At 42.5% G+C, this 24,306-nt stretch overlaps 1 protein-coding gene across 1 annotated transcript in view; it reads left to right on the top strand.

The window, feature by feature from the left end:
* The first annotated feature begins 14,326 nt into the window (after positions 1-14,326).
* apoba (apolipoprotein Ba) overlaps positions 14,327-24,306 on the top strand; it is a 51,559-nt gene continuing 41,579 nt past the window's right edge. The window contains exons 1-8 of the mRNA XM_052024308.1: positions 14,327-14,720; positions 15,290-15,328; positions 15,881-15,996; positions 17,700-17,845; positions 19,428-19,584; positions 21,174-21,329; positions 21,464-21,585; positions 23,163-23,248. Of these exons, the coding sequence (XP_051880268.1) occupies positions 14,663-14,720; positions 15,290-15,328; positions 15,881-15,996; positions 17,700-17,845; positions 19,428-19,584; positions 21,174-21,329; positions 21,464-21,585; positions 23,163-23,248 (880 nt within the window). The 5' untranslated portion in view covers positions 14,327-14,662. The remainder of the gene's footprint in view (positions 14,721-15,289; positions 15,329-15,880; positions 15,997-17,699; positions 17,846-19,427; positions 19,585-21,173; positions 21,330-21,463; positions 21,586-23,162; positions 23,249-24,306) is intronic.

Genomic DNA, 24,306 nt, shown 5'->3' with positions numbered 1-24,306 from the left:
AACTCTCATTGAAAACAGGAAATTAAAATATCTCTGTATTCAAAGGTGTTACGTACCAGCAACAAAAGAAACACACCGAGTCATGTATAAGTGTTAAAAACTATTTTATTAATAACTACTTATGATAATAAAAAAATAAAGGTGTTAGAATGTTAGAAGTAAAAATGTTAGATATTAAACATTAACCACAAAACTAAACTCGAAGTGTGTGTGGCGAATTCCCAAACTCCAAGTCCAGGAATAGTTCTCAAAGTTCAGTTCAGCAAGTCGTAAGGTGAAATGTGAGCAAGGGCTTTTGCAAAACCACCGTTGACTGAAGAGAAAATGTAGAGAGAGAACAGAGAGAAATTATGAAATCCAAATATTCCACGATGGAACCCATATGACACCTCAGTGTCTACTCAGCAGTGATTACTTCACTACTTTGTTCCAAAGTATCTGCCACCCCGAAAGGCATCCGAAACGTGGCCGTCCACACAAATACCTGTTTCCTTCTACAGGTTAATGACAAAGTGGACTCCACTGCTTTGTTCCAAAAATCCATACGTGGATTGTAGTGACAGACCCAGTTATTGTTTTTCATCCATCGATACAGAGACCAGCCGGCAGTGTCTCTCTCTCCCCTCTCTCTCCATCTTCTGACTCCATCTGAACCAAAACGTCAGCACGTCGTTATCAGTACACACTACTGTACTATGTCTTAAAGGGACATTCACCAAATAGTAACCTAATCCGTAACAAAAGGCAATTCATCTTTTCTTTCATAAAATATTGAAAATTGAACAGTAATGTTCCTTGATCATTTTGTAGCGGCTGCTACCGCGATGTGAAAGCAAGACACTAGTCGGTGGGCTGTAGAACAAAAACTGATTTATTTTCCCACCTTGCGCGGGCCTTTTAAGAGGAACGGTTCCCACCCACCGAAAACGGAAATGATGTATGCGCTACATCATCAAACTTTTCCCGCACGCGGGTTCTCCCCGTTGCTCGGGGAAGACAAAGGCCCAATGCCATCTTGGGCATCACCGCTCCGACGACACGTGACCCGACCGCCGAGCCGGTTCGCTTGCTCGGACGGTGAGTCGCTACACAACCCCACCCCCCAGAACCGGCGATACGGTCCCCAAGGTTTGCAGGCTGTGCTAGCCGTTGCTTAGGAGGTCGGCCTCTGCGTTGCAGTGTTGGGACCTCGACCGGTTGTTGTAGATCTAAATGGGCCGGTTTGAGGTGGTACGTCATGAAGACCTCTTCCTTGCCCCCAGTGTCCAACATAAAGGTGGACCCATTATTCCTGATGACCCGGAATGGCCCCTTGTATGGTTGTTGCAACGGTGTCCGGGGTGTGCCCCTGCGAATGAAAATGAACTTACAGTCTCATAGTTCCTTGGGCTCACAGGATGGGGCTTGAACATGCCGCGGAGTGGGAATCGGTGCCAAGCTGCCGAGCCTCTCGCGCAGTCTTTCCAGGACTGCCGTGGGTTGTTCCTCTTGGCCCCGAAGGGCGGGTATGAAATCCCCTGGGACGACCAGGGGCACACCGTACACGAGTTCAACTGACGAAGTGTGGAGGTCTTCCTTGGGGGCAGTGCATATGCCGAGCAGGACCCAAGGCAGTCCGTCGACCCAGTTAGGACCTTTCAGGTGGGCCATCAGGGCTGATTTCAGATGGCAGTGGAAACGTTCCACCAACCCGTTTGATTGAGGGTGGTAGGCCGTGGTGTGTGCAGCTGCGTCCCTAGCATGTTCGCTAATGCAGACCAGAGGCTGAAGGTAAACTGGGTGCCCCTGTCTGAAGTGATGTGGGCCGGAACACCAAATCACGAAACCCAAGTTGTGAGCAGCGCCCGGGCGCAGGAATCAGTCGTGATGTTGGATAGAGGGGTTGCCTCTGGCCACCTCGTGAACCGGTCCACGATGGTAAGGAGGTACCAGGCTCCTCTTGAAACTGGCAGAGGACCAATGAGGTTGACGTGGATGTGGTCGAACCTTCTACAGGTAGGCTCGAACTGCTGTGCAGGGACCTTGGTGTGTCGTTGGATTTTAGATGTCTGGCAGTGTGGACAAGTCCTGGCCCACTCACTGACCTGTTTGCGCAGGCCATGCCAGACGAACTTGCTGGCGACCAGTCGAACAGTTGATCTGATGGACTGGTGTGCCAACCCGTGTACTGAGTCTAAAACGCGTTTCTGCCAGGCGCAGGAACTATAGGGTAGGGTTGACCTGTTGCGATATCGCAAAGGAGGGTCTGCTGACCTGGACCAACTAAGAAATCTTGGAGCTGCAGGCCTGAGACTGCGGCTCTGTAGCTGGGCAGCTCGTCGTCGGCTTGCTGTGCGTCAGCCAGGGCTGTGTAGTCAACACCCTGGAATTCCTGCAGGCCTTTGACCGTGTTGGGACAGGCAAAATGGCGGATAGCATCTACCTTGGCGGGTAGGGGTGTTGCTCCTTCGCTGGTGATTCTGTGGCCGAGGAAATCGATAGAGTCAAGTCCGAATTGGCACTTGGCCGGGTTGATAGTGAGGCCGAAATCATGGAGACAGGAGTACAGTTGGCGGAGGTGGGAAAGGTGTTCTTGGCAGTCACAGCTGGCGATTAGTATGTCATCTAAGTAAATGAACACAAAGTCCAGGTCTCGGCCTACCACGTCCATCAGCTGCTGGAAAGTCTGCACGGCGTTCTTAAGGCCGAATGGCATTCGAAGGAATTCGAAGAGGCCGAATGGAGTGATAAGCGCAGTTTTGGGGACGTCGTCAGGGTGGACTGGGATTTGGTGGTATCCCCGGACGAGATTCACCTTGGAGAAGATGTGGGCCCCATGTAGGTTCGCCGCGAAGTCCTGGATGTGAGTGATGGGGTAGCAGTCCAGGGTGGTGGCGTCATTCAGCCTGTAGTAGTCGCCGCAGGGTCTCCACCTGCCAGTGGCTTTGGGGACCATGTGCAGGGGCGATACCCAGGGGCTTTCTGACCCGCGAACGATCCCCAGCTCCTCCATGCGGCGGAACTCTTCCTTTGCCAGGCGGAGCTCGTCTGGAGGTAGTCGTCGTGCTCGGGCATGAAGGGGTGGCGCTGTGGTAATGATGTGGTGCTGCACCCCGTGTTTGGCATTGAATTTGTAAACTGAGGAGCCAAAACCGATGGGAACTCAGCTAGGAGCTTGGTGAACTCGTTGCCAGACAGGGAAACGGATTCTTGGCGCGGGGCTGGTAATCTGGCTTCTCCCAGGGGGTAGGTTTGGAAAGTTCTGGAGTGCACTAGCCGCTTCCCTCACAGGTCAACTAACAGGCTGTGGGCCCGAAGGAAATCAGCTCCCAGGAGTGGTCAGGCGACGGCAGCAAAGGTGAAGTTCCAGGTAAAATGGCTGTCGCCGAATTGTAATTGAACTGTACGGGTACTGAAAGTCCGTATCGTTGTGCCGTTTGCGGCATTGAGTACAGGACCTTGTTGCCTGTTACGAGTGTCGCGGCTGGTCGGGGGCAAAATACTGACCTCTGCTCTAGTATCGACGAGGAAACAACGCCCAGACTGCTTGTCCTGAACGAATAGGAGGCTGTGTTGGTGGCCAGCCATCGTAGCCATCAGTGGCGGCTGGCCCTGGCGTTTCCCTGAAACCTGCAGGGTGGGCAGCATCGATGGGCCTCCGCGCCCCACCTCTGATGGTAGAAACACAGCTGGTCGCCAGTGTCGTCGTCTGTGTTTCTGGGGTGTGGTCGCTCAGTTGCTGGGACTGGTTCAGCTAGGTGTTGGGCTCGCGGCCTGGCGATTTGGCCGACGGACAACCCGCTCTCGCGTTTGGCCTTCCACAGGACATCTGCCCGGGCAGCTACCTCATGTGGGTTGCTGAAATCTGCGTCAGCCAACAGCAGGTGAATGTCATCGGGTAGTTGTTCAAGGAAGGCCTGTTCGAACATTAGGCAAGGCTTGTGTCTCTCAGCCAAGGCCAGCATCTCATTCATTAGGGCCGATGGGATCTGTCCCCAGGCCGTTGAGATGAAGCAGGTGGGCGGCGTGCTCGCGACGGGAGAGACCGAAGGTCCAAATAAGAAGGTCTTTGAAAGCCAGGTACTTATCCTCCTCCGGAGGAGACTGGATGAAGTCTCCGACCTGGGCAGCTGTCTCCTGGCCCAAGGAGCTGACCACGTGGTAGTACTTTGTGGAGTCAGAGGTGATCTGCCGAAGTTGGAATTGTGCTTCAGCCTAGTCTAACCAGACGCTGGGCTGAAGCGTCCAAAAGGTGGGCAGCTTGAGTGCCACTGCGTTGGCTGCTGCGTTGTCGTCCATTGTGCGGGTCCAAAATCCGTTTGGACCGTCGGGGTCACCAACGTAGGGGCTGCTACTGCGATGTGAAAGCAAGACATTAGTCGGTGGGCTGTAGAATAAAAATTGATTTATTTTCCCGCCTTGTGCGGGCCTTTTAAGAGGAACGGTTCCTGCCCACCGAAAACGGAAATGACGTATGCGCTATGTCATCAAATTTTTCCGGCGCGCGGGTTCTCCCCATCGCTTGGGGAAGACAAAAGCCCAACGCCATCTTGGGCCTCGCCGCTCCAACAACGCGCAACCCGACCACCGAGCCGGTTCGCTTGCTCGGACGGTGAGTTGCTACAACTTCATTGTTTCTTACTCACTTTCATTTCATATATTTGGAAAATAGACGAATAGGTTAAATTTATTTATGAATATTAATGTGGTTTCAGATAATTTTCGAAATGACCAGCTGCCTCACCATCACGTCATATTTAAATTAAAATATTCTGTCCCAGAAATTCATATTCACTCAGCCTGGTTCAAATGCATGCAATGGATAAATGTTAAATACTGGTTAAAGTATTTAAATAAAGCTCTTGAATTTGAAGGTCCTTCTGTGATATTGTTCATCCTCTTCACCTGACTTGCCATGTGAGAAACTCATTCAGCAACTGATAGCTCTGATATGCTAGCCAGACACTTCAATGGTGCTATTACCTCACTAAACTTCTCGATAAAGATTAGTTGGTATCCTCCCATCTTGGTTAATTTATAGGCATCCTTTGATCTGGAGGCCAATTTAACTGTGGGTTTTCAGTGAACATTTCTCTTTCTTAAAAGAATTAAACCAGCCAACTACAGAGTAATTAACACCATTGAGAAGGTTATTGCAATCAGTGTTAAAAGATCATGGGTAGAGGAGTTTGGTGGTGACATTTTTTTTGGTGATAGTACAAAAGACTCGGCAGGGAATCAGAGGTCTATTGAGCAAATGGAAAAGAAACTCCGTGTTGGGTGGGAGGATTTGCCAAAAAAAAATGACAGCTCATTTGCTATTGCAAATTTTACATGATGACTGAATATTTTGAGATGGACAATATGATCAAAATATTTGGCAAGAATTTCAAAAAAGGAAATTCATTTTGGCCTTATAAGTTGCTATAAACTTCATTTAATTAAATCCAACTCATGAATCCAACTCTAACTCAGTGAGAATTCAGTAAGCAGAACCCTGCCCCAGCATTAGTGGTCTGCAACCCCAGCCAGACTTAAGTCACCCCAACAATCAGGGAATTTTAAAAAAATTTTCATTCAGCTCACAGAATTAAAGTTGGGCTGGAGAATGTACAAAATCAGTAAAGTATAACAGCAACTTCAATTTCTATAGCGTCTCTACCTTAACAAAAAACATTTCAAGGTCTTAATGGGGCATTATTCAACCAAAAAATCCTGCCAAGCCATTTAAGAAATTTTATAAAAGATGAATGTTTTAAGGAATGTTTTAAAGAAAGGAAGCGAGCCAGGGAGATAGAGAGGTACAGGGAGGGCATTCAAGAACTTGGTGCTTTTCTTGCCAAAGGGATGGTAGCCACAATCTGGTGAGCAAGAGACCTGAGTTATGGGAACCCATTAGCATGTTTAGAGCAAGAGCAGATCACAGAGATGGAAGGGGTAAGAGTGTGAAGGACTTTGAAACAAGGATGAAAGTATTAAAATGAAGATGTTGCTTAACCAAGTCTAGGGTAGTCACAGCACTGGATTGTAAATAAACAGTGTGAAAATTAGTAGATGGGCCAAGAGATGTGGAGAAACGTCTAATTTCAAAATTAGTCAAAACAATTTTTTTAGTTCTATTTAATGTACTCACCAATAATTTCCACCAGTGTAAAAAATAAAATGTAAAATGGTTCACAGAGCAATTTTGCTCCTGAAACTGAATACAACAGAAGCTTGTATCAAAATTAAAAGAAGTTGAAAAATTGGAATCTGATAGTGGCTGGTATCATTGACTTCTGGCCTTTTTCATTTGTTGGAGTTGATACATTTCTACCCTCCTTTCTTACTCCTTAGCTTTGACCCATACCCCAGTGGATCTGCTCTCCACTCTTCCCCCGCACCTGCCTATCACCATCTCTTACCTGCATCTACCTATCACCACCTTGTGCCCACCCCGCCTCCCCTCTTTTGTCCACCTATCACTGCTCTGCTTTTCCCTCCTATATATTGGGCTTCCCCTTTTCCTATCTTCAGTCCTGAAGAAGGGTCCTGACCTGAAATGTTGACTGCCTGCTTTTCTCCACGGATGCTGCCTGGCCTGCTGAGTTCCTCCGGCATCATCATGTTTTACATCCAGATCCCAGCATCTGCAGTCCTTTGTTTCTCTGCGGTACAATATCTATCTTTGATTTCTAAGCTCTTATACTCTGGTACTTTGGGCAGGCAAGATATTGAGCCTGAATTTAACTAGACTGGCCCAGCATAAATGAGATGTTGTTGTATAAAACTAAAGTTATACCTTGACACCCAATCTACACTGGTACTCTAGCTTATATGATTTGGAAGAATAGCCAGAATGTCCACCAGTTTGTAGCTGTATTTTAATATGGAAATCTTCAGACATTGATTTGGCCTTGATTCCAGTTTTGAAGTAAAATTGATCCTAAATCTAATTTTAATTTAATTTATGTAAGCACCATACAAATACTGTGGGCCATTTGAGGACTAGCGATTCTAAGCCCACACCAACCTTCTCCTTCACCCCACCTACCCCATATGTTCCCAGCCTTTCAGACTGACCAGCTAGTGAGTTAGGTTTGTATTTTTACCGGTGGACTAGAAATTAATTCAGGTAACATCAAAAAATGGTGCTGTGGCAGTGAAAGCCAACATAACCCAGGGCAGAGTAATTTTGCGTATATCTCTGGGTGCCTCGGTGTCCACCAGGAAATTCAACTCATTTTTCAGCATTTTTTTTGGCATAGGACTCCCCAAAATGATGTCAACATACAAAATTCATCTACAATGAGAAATTCAGCATCACTGGTTCCTATTTATTCACAGAACAACAAGCCTTTAAAGGGCCAACACTCAAACTGCATTCTTTGTCCCTGCTGAGGGTTCTCCCCTCTGATGACCTCAAACAAAACTGCTCAGTCACTTTGCCCATTGAGGTCAGGACAGCAATCAATCTCAGCATCTTGCCTCAGGATCACACCAGGCGGCCACTGCTAATCTCTGCCATTTGTCTCAGTTTTCTGCTCACTGCTGCATTAGGAAGGTCACCCAAGCTCCAGACCCAAGGAGAAGAGACATCATCTACTTTCCTGCAGCTCCCAAGCAGGTGGAGAGGACATGTGCATTTGCTTGTATTACAGACTTCCCCAACATGCAGGGATTTAGACACAGCACATATGTCCTTCTATAGACTTCCCTGGCAAGCTCCAACCAGGACCACCCAGCTGTGGTCCTGGAGGATCTCCGTAGCTTCCTTGCACAAAGAGCAGGTCTCCTGCAGGCACTGTCTCTCACCAGCCTCAGCAGATCCCTCTGAGCAATCTCCCGCCTTCTCCCATCATTGCAGCAATCATTCATTCAATACCAACACTCCCCAGTAGCTGGAAGAGTGTTGCTTATGTGATGATATCTCCCTTTCGGAGCTGGCTGAAAAGATCATATCTGCAATGCTAAATGCTAAGAACTAAGAGAACTTGCAACATGCCAATGGGAAACATTGCTCTGAAGACGGCAATAAAAGTTTCCCCTGGCAACATTATTGGGTGAATCTGGCAACTGAAGTTCTCATTCTTTATGCAACTTTCATAAATTGTGTTTTAGAGTGGAGCAATTTCTAGGCCAACATTTCTCTTTTGGCATGTGAGCAATATTAATTGGATGCTTATTTAGGCGAGCTAGGGCCATACTAATGACAGGATTCTCAAAATGCCTCCTTATCCCTGTTAGCTCAACAAGCAGATACCTATCACAATAATGATTAAATAAAATATTAATGTGAATTGATAAAGCTGGCTGTTGCTTCCTTACTGCAAAATTACTTTAGGCAAGCTGATTTAGTCCATATTATCAATGGTGTTTAGAGATGGTTCAAATATTGTTTGTCTTGTTCCTCTTCAGGTGACTTGCTCTGGCGTAGTGTATCTTTGGACTTTTTGAAATTCCATTATAAATTAATAAGGATTAGTAAGTCATATTCTAACCCATAACAAGATAAAAATGATATGAAGTATTTGGATAGGGCATGGATCTGATCATGGTTCCAGTGGGATGGAATTTCTACATGGTCTCTATGGGTTTCTTGCCATGCTCCAGGTGGAGTCAACAGACCCTCATGGAACCTCAACCTACAAGAATGTGAACAGTCATTTGTAAGGACCAAATCTCAGTTATAATTTGGAGTTAATCATTATCAATATTATAAATAGTTTCATGTAATTACATGTCATAATGAAAATCATGTGGAGGGATAGGATTTTATTTTGTATCTCATAGGAAAGGATTGATATCTTTTCAGTTAAAGCTCAGCCCCTTCATTATTTGATTCATGTTCTGCTTTACTGTAGCATTTTCTGATAGTCCAGAGAAATAATACTGTATCCTTAGTGTAATTGTTCACGGCAATAATTTCCATGTGGACCTAAAATAATGAAAGCCATCTGAATTTGTCCAAGTTAGCTGTTGGAGGCATATCGTATTCCTCTGCAAGTGACGTGTTGACAATGCTGCTGTGAACTTTCAAAGTATTGATAATGCCTGTTGTAAGGTTATATATAATATGTATAACCCTTTTTATTTGTCTTGAATATCTTAGAAAGTAGCTTTCATTCCACAATAGGTGCTAGGAACATCTCTTGCTTTGAGATTCATTTAAATGCCTGGTACTGCTTACAAAACTTTGATTTACCTTCTAAATTCTTGCATTCCTAACCTAAGGTTGCAGACTCCTCTCTCTTTACAGTGATGTGGGCTACAGCAGTTTTCCAGTACCTTTCTTGACTAATTGTTATTCATGTGTAAGGAAAATGCAATATTTTACTATTGAACTGGTAACTTAGAGGTCACAATTTAGAGAAAAAAAACGCAATAAGTTGTGAGATTTAATTAATTAAGTCAGACATTTTATGGATAGAAGCTAGGGAAATACCTGAAATCATCATAAAAACCCATTTAGGTCACCAATGGCCTTTGGGAATAAAGCATGCAATATATACTTGGTCCTCTCTACACATTACTGCAGTATTAAAATCCATAATTGACACCCCATGTCCTCTGGAGAGACCTGGCATGTCACCAAGTTATAAAAGAGTCACTCAAACAAAAAGTACCAACATAATAATAGGCTTGCAAGTGTGAACTTTCATGATCCAAAGATTCCTAAGAATATTCTTCAAATAAATTATATTTTAATAAGAATTGAAATAAGTGTTAATCAACTAAGAGGTGGCAGTATATGGGGCACCATGAAATTGGTCTTAAAGGTTTTCCAATTAACTCTCAATATTTTCATTGATTATTGTTGAACTATTCACAAACTCCACATCTGGACAGTGTTTTATAGGAGACAGATTACCCATGCTGGTGAACCTGCTTTGCAGACTTGTACACCTGGAGCTTGTATGAGCCCTCCCTCATCTGGTAGAACTGTCTCTCTTGGAGATTCTTCCACTGTAATAGAATGTGGAAAGACGATTCAATGAGCAGGAAGGATCAGCAAGAAGATAAAGCCAAATTCTATAGAAGTTCTGGATTCTACAGAATGGTGTCCAATACTAAGGGAGAAAGTTTGGTCCCCAGTCTGTGTTGAGTTGGCTGATTTCACCGGAGGCAGCAGAATACTGCTAGACTCAAGGCCCATCCTTAAGGGAGAATGAAGCAGAGAAATTTTGTCGGAATTGGGAAAGTTCCGAAGAAGGGTCTTTCAGCTGAAATGTTAACTCTGTTTCTCTTTCCACAGATGTTGTCTGACCTGCTGAGTGCTTCCGACATTTTTCGTATTTGTTTAAAAATTTTAAAACTAACTGGTTGAGATGGGTGGGTTAGTAAGTTTGCAGATGACACAAAGATTGGTGGAGTTGTGGACAGTGAAGAAGGTTGTCAAAGGACATAACAGAATATAGATCAATTACAGATATGGGTGGAGAAATGGCAGATGGGGTTTAATCTGGGCGATTATGAGGTGTTGCACTTTGGGAGGTCAAATGTAAGGGGAAAGTACACAGTTAATGGCAGGACCCTTAACAGCATTAATATACTGAGGGGTCTTGGGGTCCAAGACCATAGCTGCCTGATGGTGGCCACGTAAATAGATCAGATGGTAAAAAAGGTGTGTGACATGCTTGTCTTCTTTGGTTGAGGCACTGAATATAAGAGTAAGAAAATCCCGTTGCAGCTATATAAAATTCAGGTTAGGCCACACTTGGAGTATTGTGTCTAATTCTGGTGGCCCCATTACAGGAAGGATGTGGTGCCTTTGGAAAGGGTGCAGAAGAGGTTTACCAGGATTCTGCCTGGATTAGAGGGTGAGCTATGTGAGCTATAAAGGGTGATTGAGAGAGACCGTTTGCAGGTAAAGAGATGTTTGGCAAATGGGTGACTTTTAAAAGTGAGCTAGGAAGAGTTCAGGGCCAGCGAGTTCCTGTTAGAGTAAAGGGCAAGGCTGGCAGGATTGGGGAACCCTGGTTGACGAGGGATATTGAGGGACTAGTCAGGAAAAAAGGAGGTATATGTCAGGTATAGGCAGCTAGGATTAAGTAAGTCACATAAGGGATGTAGGAATACACAAGAGGCAAATCTGGAGGACAAAAAGAAGGCATGAGATACCTTTGCAGATAAGGTAAAGGTGAATCCTAAGAGATTCTATATTAAGAGCAAAAGGGCAACTAGGGAGATAATAGGTCCTCTTAAGGATCAATGTGGTCGTCTGTATATGGAGCCACAGGAGATGGGCGAGGTCATAAATTAATATTTCTCATCTATATATACCATGGACAAGGTCATGGAAGCCAGGGAGTTCAGAGAAGGAAATATTGATCTCTTGGAACATATCTACATTACAAAAGAGGAGGTGCTGGTCTTAAAGCACATAAAGGTGGATAAATCCATGGGGCTGGACCAAGTATATCCTTGGACATTGTGAGAAGGTTGGGAAGAAATTGCTGGGAACCTGCCAGGGATAGTTGCATCATCATTAGCCACAGGTGAGGTCCTGGAAGACTGGATATGGCTAATCTTGTTCCTTTATTTAAGAAGGGCTGCAAGGACAAGCAAGAGAACTACAGGCCAGTGAGCCAAACATCAGTGGTGGGAAAGTTACTGGATGGTATTCTGAGAGACAGGATCTACCTGCATTTGGAAAGGCAAGGCCTGATTAGGGGTAGTCAGCATGGTGTTGTGTGTGGGAAGTCATAACTCACAAATTTGATTGAGTTTTCTGAGGAGATGACCAGGAGGATTGATGAGGGCAGGGCAGTAGGTGTTGTCTACATGGATTTTAGCAAAGCCTTTGAAAAGGTCCCACATAGACGGCTGGTCCAAAATGTTAGATTACATGGGATCCAGGATGAGCTAGCCAATTGAATATAAAATTGGCTTGGTGGTAGAAGTCAGAGGGTGGTAGTGGAGTGTTGATTTTCACATGAGAGGCCTGTGACCAGTGGTGTGTCGCAGGGATCGGCGCTGGGTCCACTGTTGCTTGTCATCTTTATTAACAATTGGATGAGACTGTAGATACCATGGTTAGTAAGTTAGCAGATGACACAAAAATATGTGGTATAGGGGACAGCGGAAAAGGTTATCTTAGACCAATTAGGAAAATGGGCCAAGGAATCACAGGAGGAATTTAACTCGGACAAGTGTGAAGTGTTGTACTTTGGTAAGTTAAACTGAGGTAGGACTTATACAAACAGCAGGGGCCTGGAAAGAGTTGTAGAACAGAGAGATCTAGGGTACAAGTATGTAGTTCCCTGAAATATAGACAAGGCGGCGAAGAAGGCATTTGGCATGTTTGCCTTCACTGGTCAGGGCACTGACGACAAGAGTTGGGACGTCATGTTGCAACTGTACAAGACATTGATGAGACCGCACTCGGAGTATCATGTGCCGTTCTGGCTTCCTAACTATAGGAAGGATATCATTAAGCTGGAAAAAGTGAAGAAAAGATTCACAAGGATTTTACTGGAATAGGAAGGCTTCAGTTATAAAGAGAGACTGCATAGGCTGGGGTTTTTTTTCCCCTGGAGCATAGGAGGCTGAAGGCTGACCTTACAGAGGGGCATAAACAGGATGAATGGTCACAGTCTTTTTCCCAGGGTAGAGGGTAGGGGAGCCTAAAACTAGAGGGCATAGGTTTAAGGTGAGGGAGGAAAGATTTAAAGGGGACCTGAGGGACAACCTTTTCCCATAAAGGGTGGGGTTATATGCAACGAGTTGTCTGAGGAAGTGGCAGAGGCAGATACAATTACAACATTTAAAAGACATTTGGACAGGTTCATGAACAGAAAATATTAAGTGGGATATGGGCTAAATGCAGGCAAATGGGATTAGCTCAGGTAGGCAACTTGGTTGGCACAGACAAGTTGGGCCAAAGGGCTTATTTCTGTGCCGTATAACTCTATAATTCTATGGCTGAATAGTCAACTCTTGTTCCTATCTTTCTAAGTTTTCTTCTATATTTGCTGCACTGTTAGTTCCAAGCTGAGCTCTTAACCTTACATTTGCTCCACCACCAGTATCATTTACTCCTTTCTCCAGAAGATTGACTTTTTCTGGTTGCCTCATCTTATTTGCTGCTGAAACCCTCGACCATGCCTTTGATTGCTTGGAATAACGGAAATGTTAACTCTGTTTCTCATACCGCAGATGCCTCCTGACCAGCATTTTGTGTTTCTATTCCAGTGCCCTCTGTAAACCTCAGTTTGCCAAATTCTACTATCTGAAATGGATTGTTATTAATTTGGGGCCAATGTGCTCTAATAACTTACCCTGAATAATTTTGTAAGCTAAGTGGCACCCACAACGGATTCTGAGAAATGGCAGACAAATTAGTCCACTACCATCTCACATCAAATGGGAACAGCATGCTTGTATTGTCCACAATTTCCACTGTTGTTTAATTAATGTTTATTTTAAGTAGCTTAAACACCCCACTGCATGACCAAACTTCACTGTCCTGAGACCTTACATTCAGTGATACTGCCCAACATGCTGAGGATTTCCAGTAATTTTGTGTTTTATTTCAGATTTCCAGCATTTTTTTTACAATGCGATGTACAAGATGTTGGTGAGACCGCACTTGAAGTATTGTGTACAGTTTTTGTTACCCTGTTATAGGAAAGACATCATTACGCTGAAAAAAAAATGCAAAGAAGATTTATGAGAATGTTACCAGGACCCAAAAGCCTGAATTATCGGGAGAGGTTGGGTTGGCAAGGACTTTATTCATTGCAGCATAGGAGACTGAGGTGTGACCTTATAGAGGTGTATAAAATCATGAAGGACATAGATAGGGTGAATGCACAGAGTCTTTTTCCCAGGGAGAGGAAACCAAAAACTAGAGGGTGTAGGTTTAAGATGAGAGGGGAAAGATTTAACAGAAACTTGAAGGGCAACTTCTTCACACACAGGGTGTTTCATATATGGAATGTACTGCCAGAGGAAGTGGTTGAGGCATTGAGGCAGGTACAATAACGACATTTAAAAGGCACTTGGACAGGTACAATGGACAGGATAGGTATAGAGGGATGTGGGCAAATGGGCACCTGAGTCAGCATGAATGAGTTGGGCCGAAGGGTCTGTTTCCGTGCTCTGTGACTCCATGGTTCTATATCGACCTCAATATTATCCAACGAGAACTAGAGGGTTATCACTGAGCCTAACTTCAATCAGCTCACTCTAAGACGAGCCACCAGGCAATTTCTTGCCAACCGAGTAACTCCTCCCCACCCCTCCGCGCATTTTGCCTATATAAATTAGAGTCAGAGCACGTTCGCAGACACTATCTGTAGTTAACATTATCTTGATGATCTGCTCCGAGTTTCGCTCTGAGTTTAATGATGTCATCGGAACCTGTCTATATTATATTAGTTCAACCCATTTCAGCTTCTCTGCCTCAATTTTCTGCAATCAGGTCATTAGTTTAGAATCAAACACCGAATCTTCTCTCCTAAACAGGAACACTCACCTATTAACTTAACTTCACGCCACAATTATAAAATTATTTATGAAAAGATTTCAGCCGTACTTGTGCCGAACGCGTGAGTACCTAGTGTAACCTTTGGACTTTCCGATAACTTTTGCAACTGCAGTGAACTTCACAAACAGATTGCCCGATGATTATATAAATAGTGAGCCAGGATACTGCGTAGTCACTTCGACAGATCACTCGAAGGAACATCGGCAGCTCAACATGGGCTGCGCCGCGAAGCTCAGTCTTCTGCTGCTGCTCAGTAGCTGGGCTTCTGCACGTAAGTTCATAACAATTCATTGGCCATGAAATGCCATTTAAAATATAGCACATTCGTACGACTTCTTATTTGCTGTGTACTCAAGCAAATATTCAATTGCTGATTAATTTCATCTGTAACCTACAGTTCATATCTTACAAAGGAAAGTCAGTAATTCATGCATATTCCGATTAATATTCGTCCAAATTCGTTCGCATTCATTATGCTTGCTACTATTTAGTTACGACGAGAAGATAAATAGTTTTAAATGTTTCCTTTAAAACATTGAGAGAAATTATAAACAATTAATTCATTTATTTCAACCAAATTAATTAAAACACATTTTAAAAAGAGATATCGTAATATTTTCCTCTTATCTTTAAGTAGTTCAACGACGTTTGGCATAAATAACAAAAATCCAATATTGCATCAAAGCTGTTTGATTACCATGTTTATTAACGAAGAAACAAACAATTCGAAGGATAATTACTGAAAAATCATCCATTTAATGTAGTCAGGGGAACCTTTGAAAAGAAACGCGTACCCATCATGGTTAAGTGTTCACATTAAAATCTATCTTCACTTTCTAGAACTTGGATCCGAAGACAGAAAGAACACAATATGTCCAAGTAAGTAGTCTTAACTATATCACTATTCCTGCTGTCATTTGGTTAACCTCAAGTATTTTGAAACCGCAATAATCTCAGTAACTCCAAAATCTCAAATAACTATTTCCAAAACGGAGAAGAAGTCACATCTTGTTTATTCAGCAATAAATTGGCACAAAGAACTGGAATTATCCGTAACGAATTGATTAAATTGTTAAAATTACTATTCAGATGAAGAACAGGAGGCCTCTGGGGCAATGGTAGAATTTGGAGAATATTTAATACAACTTAAAAAAAAATTAGCTTGATGAAACACGGTCCTCTTAGTTCCGTGCATATGAAGACAAACTTGCGATGAAGTTGGAGCGGTGATCGGTGGAAGTTCGGTTGGGGAGAAACAGTTCTGTACCAAGGTCGGCTGGTGGAACAGTACCGCCTGTTGGGGGCTCGCTCTAACTGCTTCGGTATCCCCAAGACTTGGCGACTGATGGTCGGTAGTCTAGCATCAATTTCAGGTGAGGTCGTTTTATCGGACATGGGAACGATAATATGAATTTATTTTGTCCAATGTAGAACAGTCCACTCGCTTCAAAAATCTCAAGAAGTTTTCATATCACTATGAAGCTGAGACCTCCAATGGAATATTCGGGACAGCCAACTCACGCTCCGGTGTCCAGATAGCTTGCAGAGTAAGTTGGAATTTTTTGTCGATGTTTTCCGACGTGGGGGAGTTCAGTATTTAAACCAAATCTTACTCAGAGAAAGGGAAGGCCACCCCATGATGTTCTATATTTATTTCCAAAAGCGAAATACTGCGGGTGCTGGAAATCCGAAATATAAACGGAAAATTGCCCAGAAACGCCCACAGAATCAGGCTTCGCTGATGCTGACTTGCTGAGTAGTTGCAGTTTCTCTACATTTTTTCCCAGAATATACTTCATTCATAGTATACAATCGGTTCACGTTTTTCTCTACATTCATTGTATCATCAATTCAATATGTTCTCTTACAACGCATCAATGCCACACATATTACCTCCTTAAGTACACCTGTAGAGTGTCTGAGAGACCTGCCCCAATCCTTCAATGCCCAGTGGCAGCAGGGCCCAAGTCTGTAATCCTTCCCCACAAAGCCTTTGCCATAGCTGCACTGAGCTTCAGTGTGTCCCTCACACCTGCTCTGCTCCCTGGCAAGTGCCACTCAGCATCATTTGCTTGTGGACATCTCCCAACACCGGAAGACCAACAGGTTTCAGGCAGACCAAAGTGGGTCTTTCACCAAGTTGATAATCTTCCAGCAGCAGCTGATGTTTATCTCAGTAATGTGTCCTTGGGAAGAGCCTGCAGAGTACAGAGTCCCGTGTTACACACCTTTTTGGGGCCATCCTTGACAAGGACCACCTCTTCCCTTTCCAGACCTTCTTGGGAAATGCACAGTTCACAAGGGGATGAATGGTACTTTTAAATTTCAAATATATACTTTATTCATAACATAGAGCTGATAGCAGAGCCTCTGCCTCAGAGCACCAGAGGGCCAGGTTCAATCCTGATCTCAGATGCTGTTAGAGTTGAGTTTGCATGTTCTCTGTAACCTCGTGGATTTCTTCCGGGTGGTCTAGGTTCCTACAACGACCCAAAGACATGAGTGCAGATTGGTAGGTTAATCGGTCACTGTAAATTGCCCCTGGTGTGTAGATAGACTCTGGGGATGGGGGGAGTGGGGAAGGGAGTTGATGTGAATGTGGGGAGAATACAAAGTGGGATTAACATATGATAATTGTTGCTGGGTTTTTGATGGTCAGTGTGGAGTCAGTGGGCTGAAGGGCCTGTTTCTGTGCTGTATCTCTCTGTGACTTTATGACTCCATAGCATATACAGTAAATACTATTGGTATACATCTTTCTCTGTGTTCACTATAGCATCAGTTCAATATATTCTCTTACAATGTGTCAACACCACTCATGTTTCCTCTTTGTGAAATGTTTCAGAGGCTGTTACACAGGGCCCAACCCTCAATGTCCAGGATGGTACTTTTACTGAACTATTTTCAAATAACTAGCCGACTGTAAAGTTGACCAAAACCCATTCTTAGTAATTAATGTTTCTTGAATTAACTTTGGGGTGCCATCAACATTCTTCATTTACTCAAAATAAAAGGCTGTCCAAACACTGAAATAAAATAGTTGTGATAAGTACACGATTTAAAAAAAATCTGGGTTAATTTCTCTAAACTGCATTTTTGGATGTTGATGTAACTTTTAATTCACATGTTAATTTGCAAATGCGTCAATCCCAGATATGACTGCACATTATTTATGTAGCATATTAATACTATGGACTAAAATTGAAAAAGAAAGCTGAAATCATTAGCTTAATCTGCCTTCTTTCTACAGCTGGAACTTGAAGTACCTCAGTACTGTGCCTACAGCATGCGGATAAGTTCATGCAGCTTGAAGGAAGTGCACAGCATCAGTGCTGATGGCAAGCCAAATTTGGGGCCTTCTAAAGACAATGAAGAGTTCCAGCAGGCTATGTCCAAGTAAGGAACCCCAGCATTTCTGAGCAATAGTGGCTGTAATTTCAGTGGGTGTTTTCCCATCAGCTGCTGAGGTTCCCAAAAGTTTGTGGATGACACAAGGAGCTAATGGTTGAAGTGGAGATGACAGGGAGTTGGTGGAAAGTGATATTCCACACCACTTGGAGTTGTTTCAGTTAAGCAAGGTGCTATTTTGTCTGCAAGCAGATATAATGATAGAAATTACCATTACTAATAATGGCAGCTGAATAGTAATGCATTTATCAGACACTGTTCTGTTTTACTGGAGGGTTTAAGCCATTTGAAATAAATGATCAATTAATGGCATTGGAAATAGTGGATAAAACAAGCATTTAATCTCCCTTTGATGTGTGGTAGTTGTGGTGGACTAATTTATCCATCATTTCATGGAATCTGTGAATGCCACTGAGCTTACAACATTATTCGAGATACAGTCCATCCCCAGATTAGGAATGCCTGATTACTGGACAGCCCTATATACGAAAGAGCTCCTGTAATATTATTAAATTCAAAGTCCGATGTACTTACATATGTTCATTCCTGCAAACAGCAGAACTAGTTCTCTTTCTCTCTCTCTCCACTTCTAATAATTATTCTTTCTTATCAGTCTTGTGTGTCTTTGATGCCATTCATTACAATACTGTGGACGTTACCATATCGAGTGGTCACCATATCAAGTGATTTTTTTGTATATTTTCTGACTTACGGACAAAATTGACTTATGAATGTCTCTAAAAACAGAGCCATTTGTTACCCGGGGACGGTCTGTACATTGTTAGGACATATTGACCCCCAAATTAGTCTTTTCAGGTACATAACCAGTTACAAAAAAACAATTACCAGTTTAAGAGCGCAGGATTTAGTGCTGAATGCTACTTAAGCTTCAGCAGACACCGTGGAACCTGAAATGGGATTTGCCCGGCTCCCACTTGGGTCTGCAATGATCAGCTTCAAAGAGAGTCTCTACAATGGGCATTAGGCCTTTCATTTACGCATGTTAGAACCTATCCACTATTTTCAATACAGCAAACTGTTGCTAAGAATGCTCAGTATTGCTCCAAACCAGTATCAGTTTAGATATCTTTTAGCCATCCACAGTCAAGGAACTGTGGCGACACAAACGATTGCAAATGCTGGAATCTGGAGCAACTAACAATCTACTGGAGGAACTCGCAACAAACAATCTGCTGGAGGAACTCAACTGTTCCTCCAGCAGATTGTTTGTTGCAAGGAATTGTAGCCTTTGATTCAGTGAAAACAGGCGCAATGAGGTTTCTGGGACAATTCATTTAGACTTCTCAAAAGGCAATGATCATCCTAGAAAATTATAGGAATAATTTAATGCTAAAATAAGGAGTACTTTGGGGGATTTCTAGATTGATGAACTAAAATGGGAAAAATAACCTTCCTCATTCATAAGTCATGTAATGTGGGATAGGGCAGAAGAATGGGATTGATGTAGACAGCTGCAGATGAAGAGCTCGCACTAGTATAGTCATGATGAGCCAATTGAGTCCTTCAGTGCTGTAAATGTTATGATTCTATGAAATATATTACTTTATAGATATGACCTGAAATTCACCACCACACATGGACACATGGATGTCACTTTATACCCAAATAAAAATGAACCAACCAACATCCTCAACATCAAGAGGGGTATAATTTCTGCTCTTCTGGTGCCAGTGGTATCTAGTAAAGATGAACAGTTAATTGACATGGTAAGAATTTTTAAATTAGTTGATTACAAATTTAGTGGTTTTAATAAAAGAGTTAGCTTCTAGAAGTTCATTCAGTAGCAAGATCTTACAGTCAACCTCTTGCATAATATTGTAATATACACTCACGACTGTGTGGCCAGATTCTGCTCTAACTCCATCTACAAGTTTGCAGATGATACCACCGTTGTAGGCCGTACCTCAAACAGCGATGAGTCGGAGTACAGGAAGGAGATAGAGAGCTTAGTGGAATGGTGTCATGACAACAACCTTTCCCTCAATGTCAACAAAACAAAAGAGCTGGTCATTGACCTCAGGAAAGGGGGCAGTGTACATGCACCTGTCTACATCAATGGTGCTGAGGTCGAGAGGGTTGAAAGCTTCAAGTTCCTGGGTGTGAATATCACCAACAGCCTGTCCTGGTCAAATCATGTAGATGCCACGGCCAAGAGGCTAAAGAAATTTGGTTTGTCCCCTTTGACTCTCACCAACTTTTACCAATGCACCATAGAAAGCATCCTATCTGCATGTATCACGGCTTGGTACGGCAACTGCTCTGCCCAGGACCGCAAGAAGCTGCAGAGAGTTGTGGACACAGCCCAGCGCATCACGGACACCAGCCTCCCCTCCTTGGACTCTCGTTATCTTGGTGTAGCAGCCAGCATAATCAAAGACCCCACCCAACCAGGACATTCTCTCTTCTCTCCTCTTCCACGTACCACCAGACTTAAGGACAGCTTCTACCCCACTGTGATAAGACTATTGAACGGTTCCCTTATACAATGAGATGGACTATGACCTCACGATCTACCTTGTTGTGACCTTGCACCTTATTGCACTGCACTTTCTCTGCAGCTGTGACACTTTACTCTGTACTGTTACTGTTTTTACCTGTACTACATCAATGCACTTTGTACTAACTCAATGTAACTGCACTATGTAATGAATTGACCTGTACGATCGGTTTGTAAGACAAGCTTTTCACTGTACCTCGGTACAAGTGACAATAATAAACCAATACCAATATTAGCTGCCTCTCTTGCTGAGGTGTTCAACCTAGGACTAAAGCAAAGGATCAGTGGGACAAGAGTAAGCATTCAACCCTCGACTTTATTCTGACATTCATTGTGAATATACCTGATCACGTAGCCATCTTTGTCCCATGTCACACATTATCTTAATAATAAGTTAATAAAAAGCCTTAAGTCTCTGTGTTTGAGTTAACAACTGATCCACCATTGTTTGCTGTTGGCAGAAGAGTGTTCGAAACTTCTACCACCCCTTTCATGCAGAAATGTACCTCTTTACTCCTGTAGAGCTTGAGTTTAATATTTAGGCTAGTCTTTTGTTCCTCAACGAGCAGAATTGGTTTCTCTCTATCTACTGAAGCGGTTTTTCTTTCTACCTTGAATATTTCAAATCTCTTGTTAGTCTTCTAGATTTTGGAGAATGCAGAAATCATGTTATTTCCATTATTCCTCTGTTGGTTTTCAGATACTATTGTACTAATTCTTCACTGCACTAAATTCAAATTAAAAACAAATAAATGTATTAAATGTTATTAAAAATCATTCTCCCCTTTTGTGACCCAGGCAACTGTGTATGGTAACTGCACGAGCAAGATCACAGTGAACAACAGAGCAGGCAATCTTGCTACTCGTATGACAATTGCAAGAGACCTTACTCACTGTGACAAATTCACACCTGTTGTAGACCACACTAGTCCTTTGGCAATGGTTACAAGAATGGTAAGGAGAAAAAATTGAAGTATGAGTATTCTTTGTATTGCATTTGTATTGTGCTTTATATTGCAATTTAAAAAGTTTCTTTAAAAATTTCATTATATAATATTCTTTCCTAATTTTTATTTATACACTTACAGACATCAGTCACACCATTGCTTCTGTCTAGCAGTCAATCTTGCAGCTACACCTTTGATATGAAGAAGCTCGTCACAGAAGCCGTTTGCAATGAAAAACACATTTTCCTGCCTGGATCTCACAAGTATGTTGGTTCTCTAAAATATGGCTCTGATTCAAAGCTTGCATGTTCCCAGACTGTTAAAATGTCTTTTAATCCATAAAAATATCTGTCCCACCTCCCAATTCATTTATTTTTATTAAATGTATTTATGTTAATCTGTGAGATTTTAAATTATGTTCTAGTCTTACTCTCTAGGTCAATTTTGGGTTGCGCTGTTATATGTGTTACCACACAGCCTCTGATAGTGACCGTTATCATGGACAAGCTAATGGTTCTTTTAAAATGCCTTTTAAAATTTTACAATAAGTGTAAAGGACATTTTTGAATCTTCCAATTAGTTTATAATTTCGACTATAGAAAATCAATTCATTAGATATCAGGAATAAAGGCTCTCAGTGCTATTTAGCTACCACGTCCTTTGGCCATTGCAATTACTACAGGGGATGGGATAAAATAGAACAATAAGAGACAATGATATACTGGCTCTTTGTCTGGCAGACTCTCTGTTTTCCTTACCTCTCAAGATCTTTACATAACCTCCTATTTGCACATGTGCCTCACCTTTACTACTGGGCTATTTTCCTTATGTGCTGCCTGCTCTTCAAAATATGTTGCTGTTCCTTCTCCACTTACCCAGTGTGTAACATTGTGAGATCCCTCAATGCAAGCTTCTTTCAGAACATGCCCAGAGTTTCCCATACCTCATACAGGGACTGAACTAGCAGGTCTCTGACCATGGACTCTTGCTGCCAGAACTTTCAGCCACCTAAGCCAACAAATTCTTGGACCTAGTTGACCTTGGAGCTGGAGCTGCAGAATGCTGACGGAAATGCTGCCCTGCCTCCCTCCACTAGAGGGCTCACATGCATCTTATCTACCCATCAACATGGCCGCTCCTCCGGCACTCTTTAAAGTCTTAGAAAAGTTTCTGAAATCTATTTTGTGGACTAATATTCTCATAAAAATTGACCTCCTCAATGCCTGGCCCTCTGCTGCCCCTCGCTCAAGACTCCTTTTTCCCTTTTCATTTAACATCACATTTGGGCTTTGCTGTCGGGTCCAAATGAAATAACCATTTGCTAATGGAAGAGTAACAAGACTTAACCTTGAATATTTGTAAGGCCCTTGACTGCTTCCTAATGGTGGGCAGCAGGCTTATTCTGACCAGATCCTTTCCAGCGCATGAGGTCACAATCCACCCACTAGCTTTATCTGAATATCTGAAAATCAGTGCAAGTTTTCATATTGCTGTTTCTTCAAAAACGTTACAGTGGATATGGAAACAAGTTGTATTGGCACTTTTGGCATCACTTTCTCCATAGGAGTGGTAGAGTTTCATACAGAAGCATGCCAGCAACTGTTTAATATTACCAGAAAGCAGCCTACCTATCTGCTCATAATAAAATGAATATAGAAAGCTTACTGATTTAGTTTCATTCCAAGCTGCAGTAATTCTGCAGTGATTAAAATTAATGTCTGCATCCCAAGGTCATATTATGTGATTTTTGCCTCCAGGACACACTGCATTACTTAGGTTGTTAACAGAATTATCAATTATAAAGTAATCAATATAAAAGTGATTTTTCTTGCTTTATTAGAAATCAATATGGATCTGCGTCACTTGTAAAGCAAACTCTCAAACTAAAAGGAGTCACTACAACTAACAGCCATTACTTTACTGGTGGTAAGATAGATCTTTATCTGTAAATGTTTGATGGAAATGTATAATTATTTTGTTTAGAATATCCCTTTTGCATTGTTTTACATCTTGAAATCATATCCACTGGTAATGTAAAGAAACAAGTCTCTAGCTTCTCATTTCTAACTTTGGTGTGTGAAGTACAGTTTGATTTTCAGTTTTGCATTTTTGAATGTAATAAGACATAGGTTTGACATATTGTGTAAGGATTATTTTGGATATGGATTATTTTGATATTGGAATCTGATTCTGAACCTCACTGATAACTTAAGAATGCTTCACAGAATTTTAATGAATGGGATATCATGGAAATAAGCACCCAAAATTCCAATATACAAATGTGAAAATAGAATTTTTATTATGTTACAAATCATATCATTTATATTATAAACAGGTGGGTTCACTTTTATTTATCCCTCAATCCTGTTTTTTGTATAAATAGAGGGGAACTGGTGGGTGGCAGCAGGATGAAAATAGAAATGAGAAAGTGACTTCTGACTAGAATGAGATGCGTGATGTTGGTGTAGGGTCTTGCTTTTGATGGGCAACATGCCCATTGGAAACAGATGACAGTTTCAAAGGGTGTTGAAGGGCACAAATGAAGCTTTAGCCCAGTAGTGTGGCCAGCTCCTCAAAATGCTAAGCCTCTTGATTATAAACATCAGGAACTATGTTGTAGTTAAGTTATGAGCTGTAATCTCCAAAGCCACGTGGAGAGCTGCTCTACATATATCCAGGCTTTGAGATGCTAAGTATCTGACCCGAAGGAACAGGCTTCTCTAAAATGGTCACACAAATTACAGCAGGTTCTGGCTTGTGCCTCCTCACATTTCCTCTCTCTCCTGCATAAGTCCCTCTGAAAAGGGCAAAATCAAATCAAACTTAATAATTGCACCAAATTTTCTTATCTGTAGCTTCATTGTGAAGGAGAAAAGTTGTATTTTAATAGGCAGTTGATAAAAATCTAACCCAATTTACAGCAGAATCGGCTCTCAGAGAGCTCTGATATTTCCTTTGTTTGTCCAAGAGGTGCATTACTCCTG

This window comes from Pristis pectinata, chromosome 10, assembly GCF_009764475.1.
Source record: "Pristis pectinata isolate sPriPec2 chromosome 10, sPriPec2.1.pri, whole genome shotgun sequence".
NCBI lineage: Eukaryota > Metazoa > Chordata > Chondrichthyes > Rhinopristiformes > Pristidae > Pristis > Pristis pectinata.
Note: the sequence above shows the minus strand (reverse complement) of the source record. Positions and strands in the feature narration are given on the sequence as shown.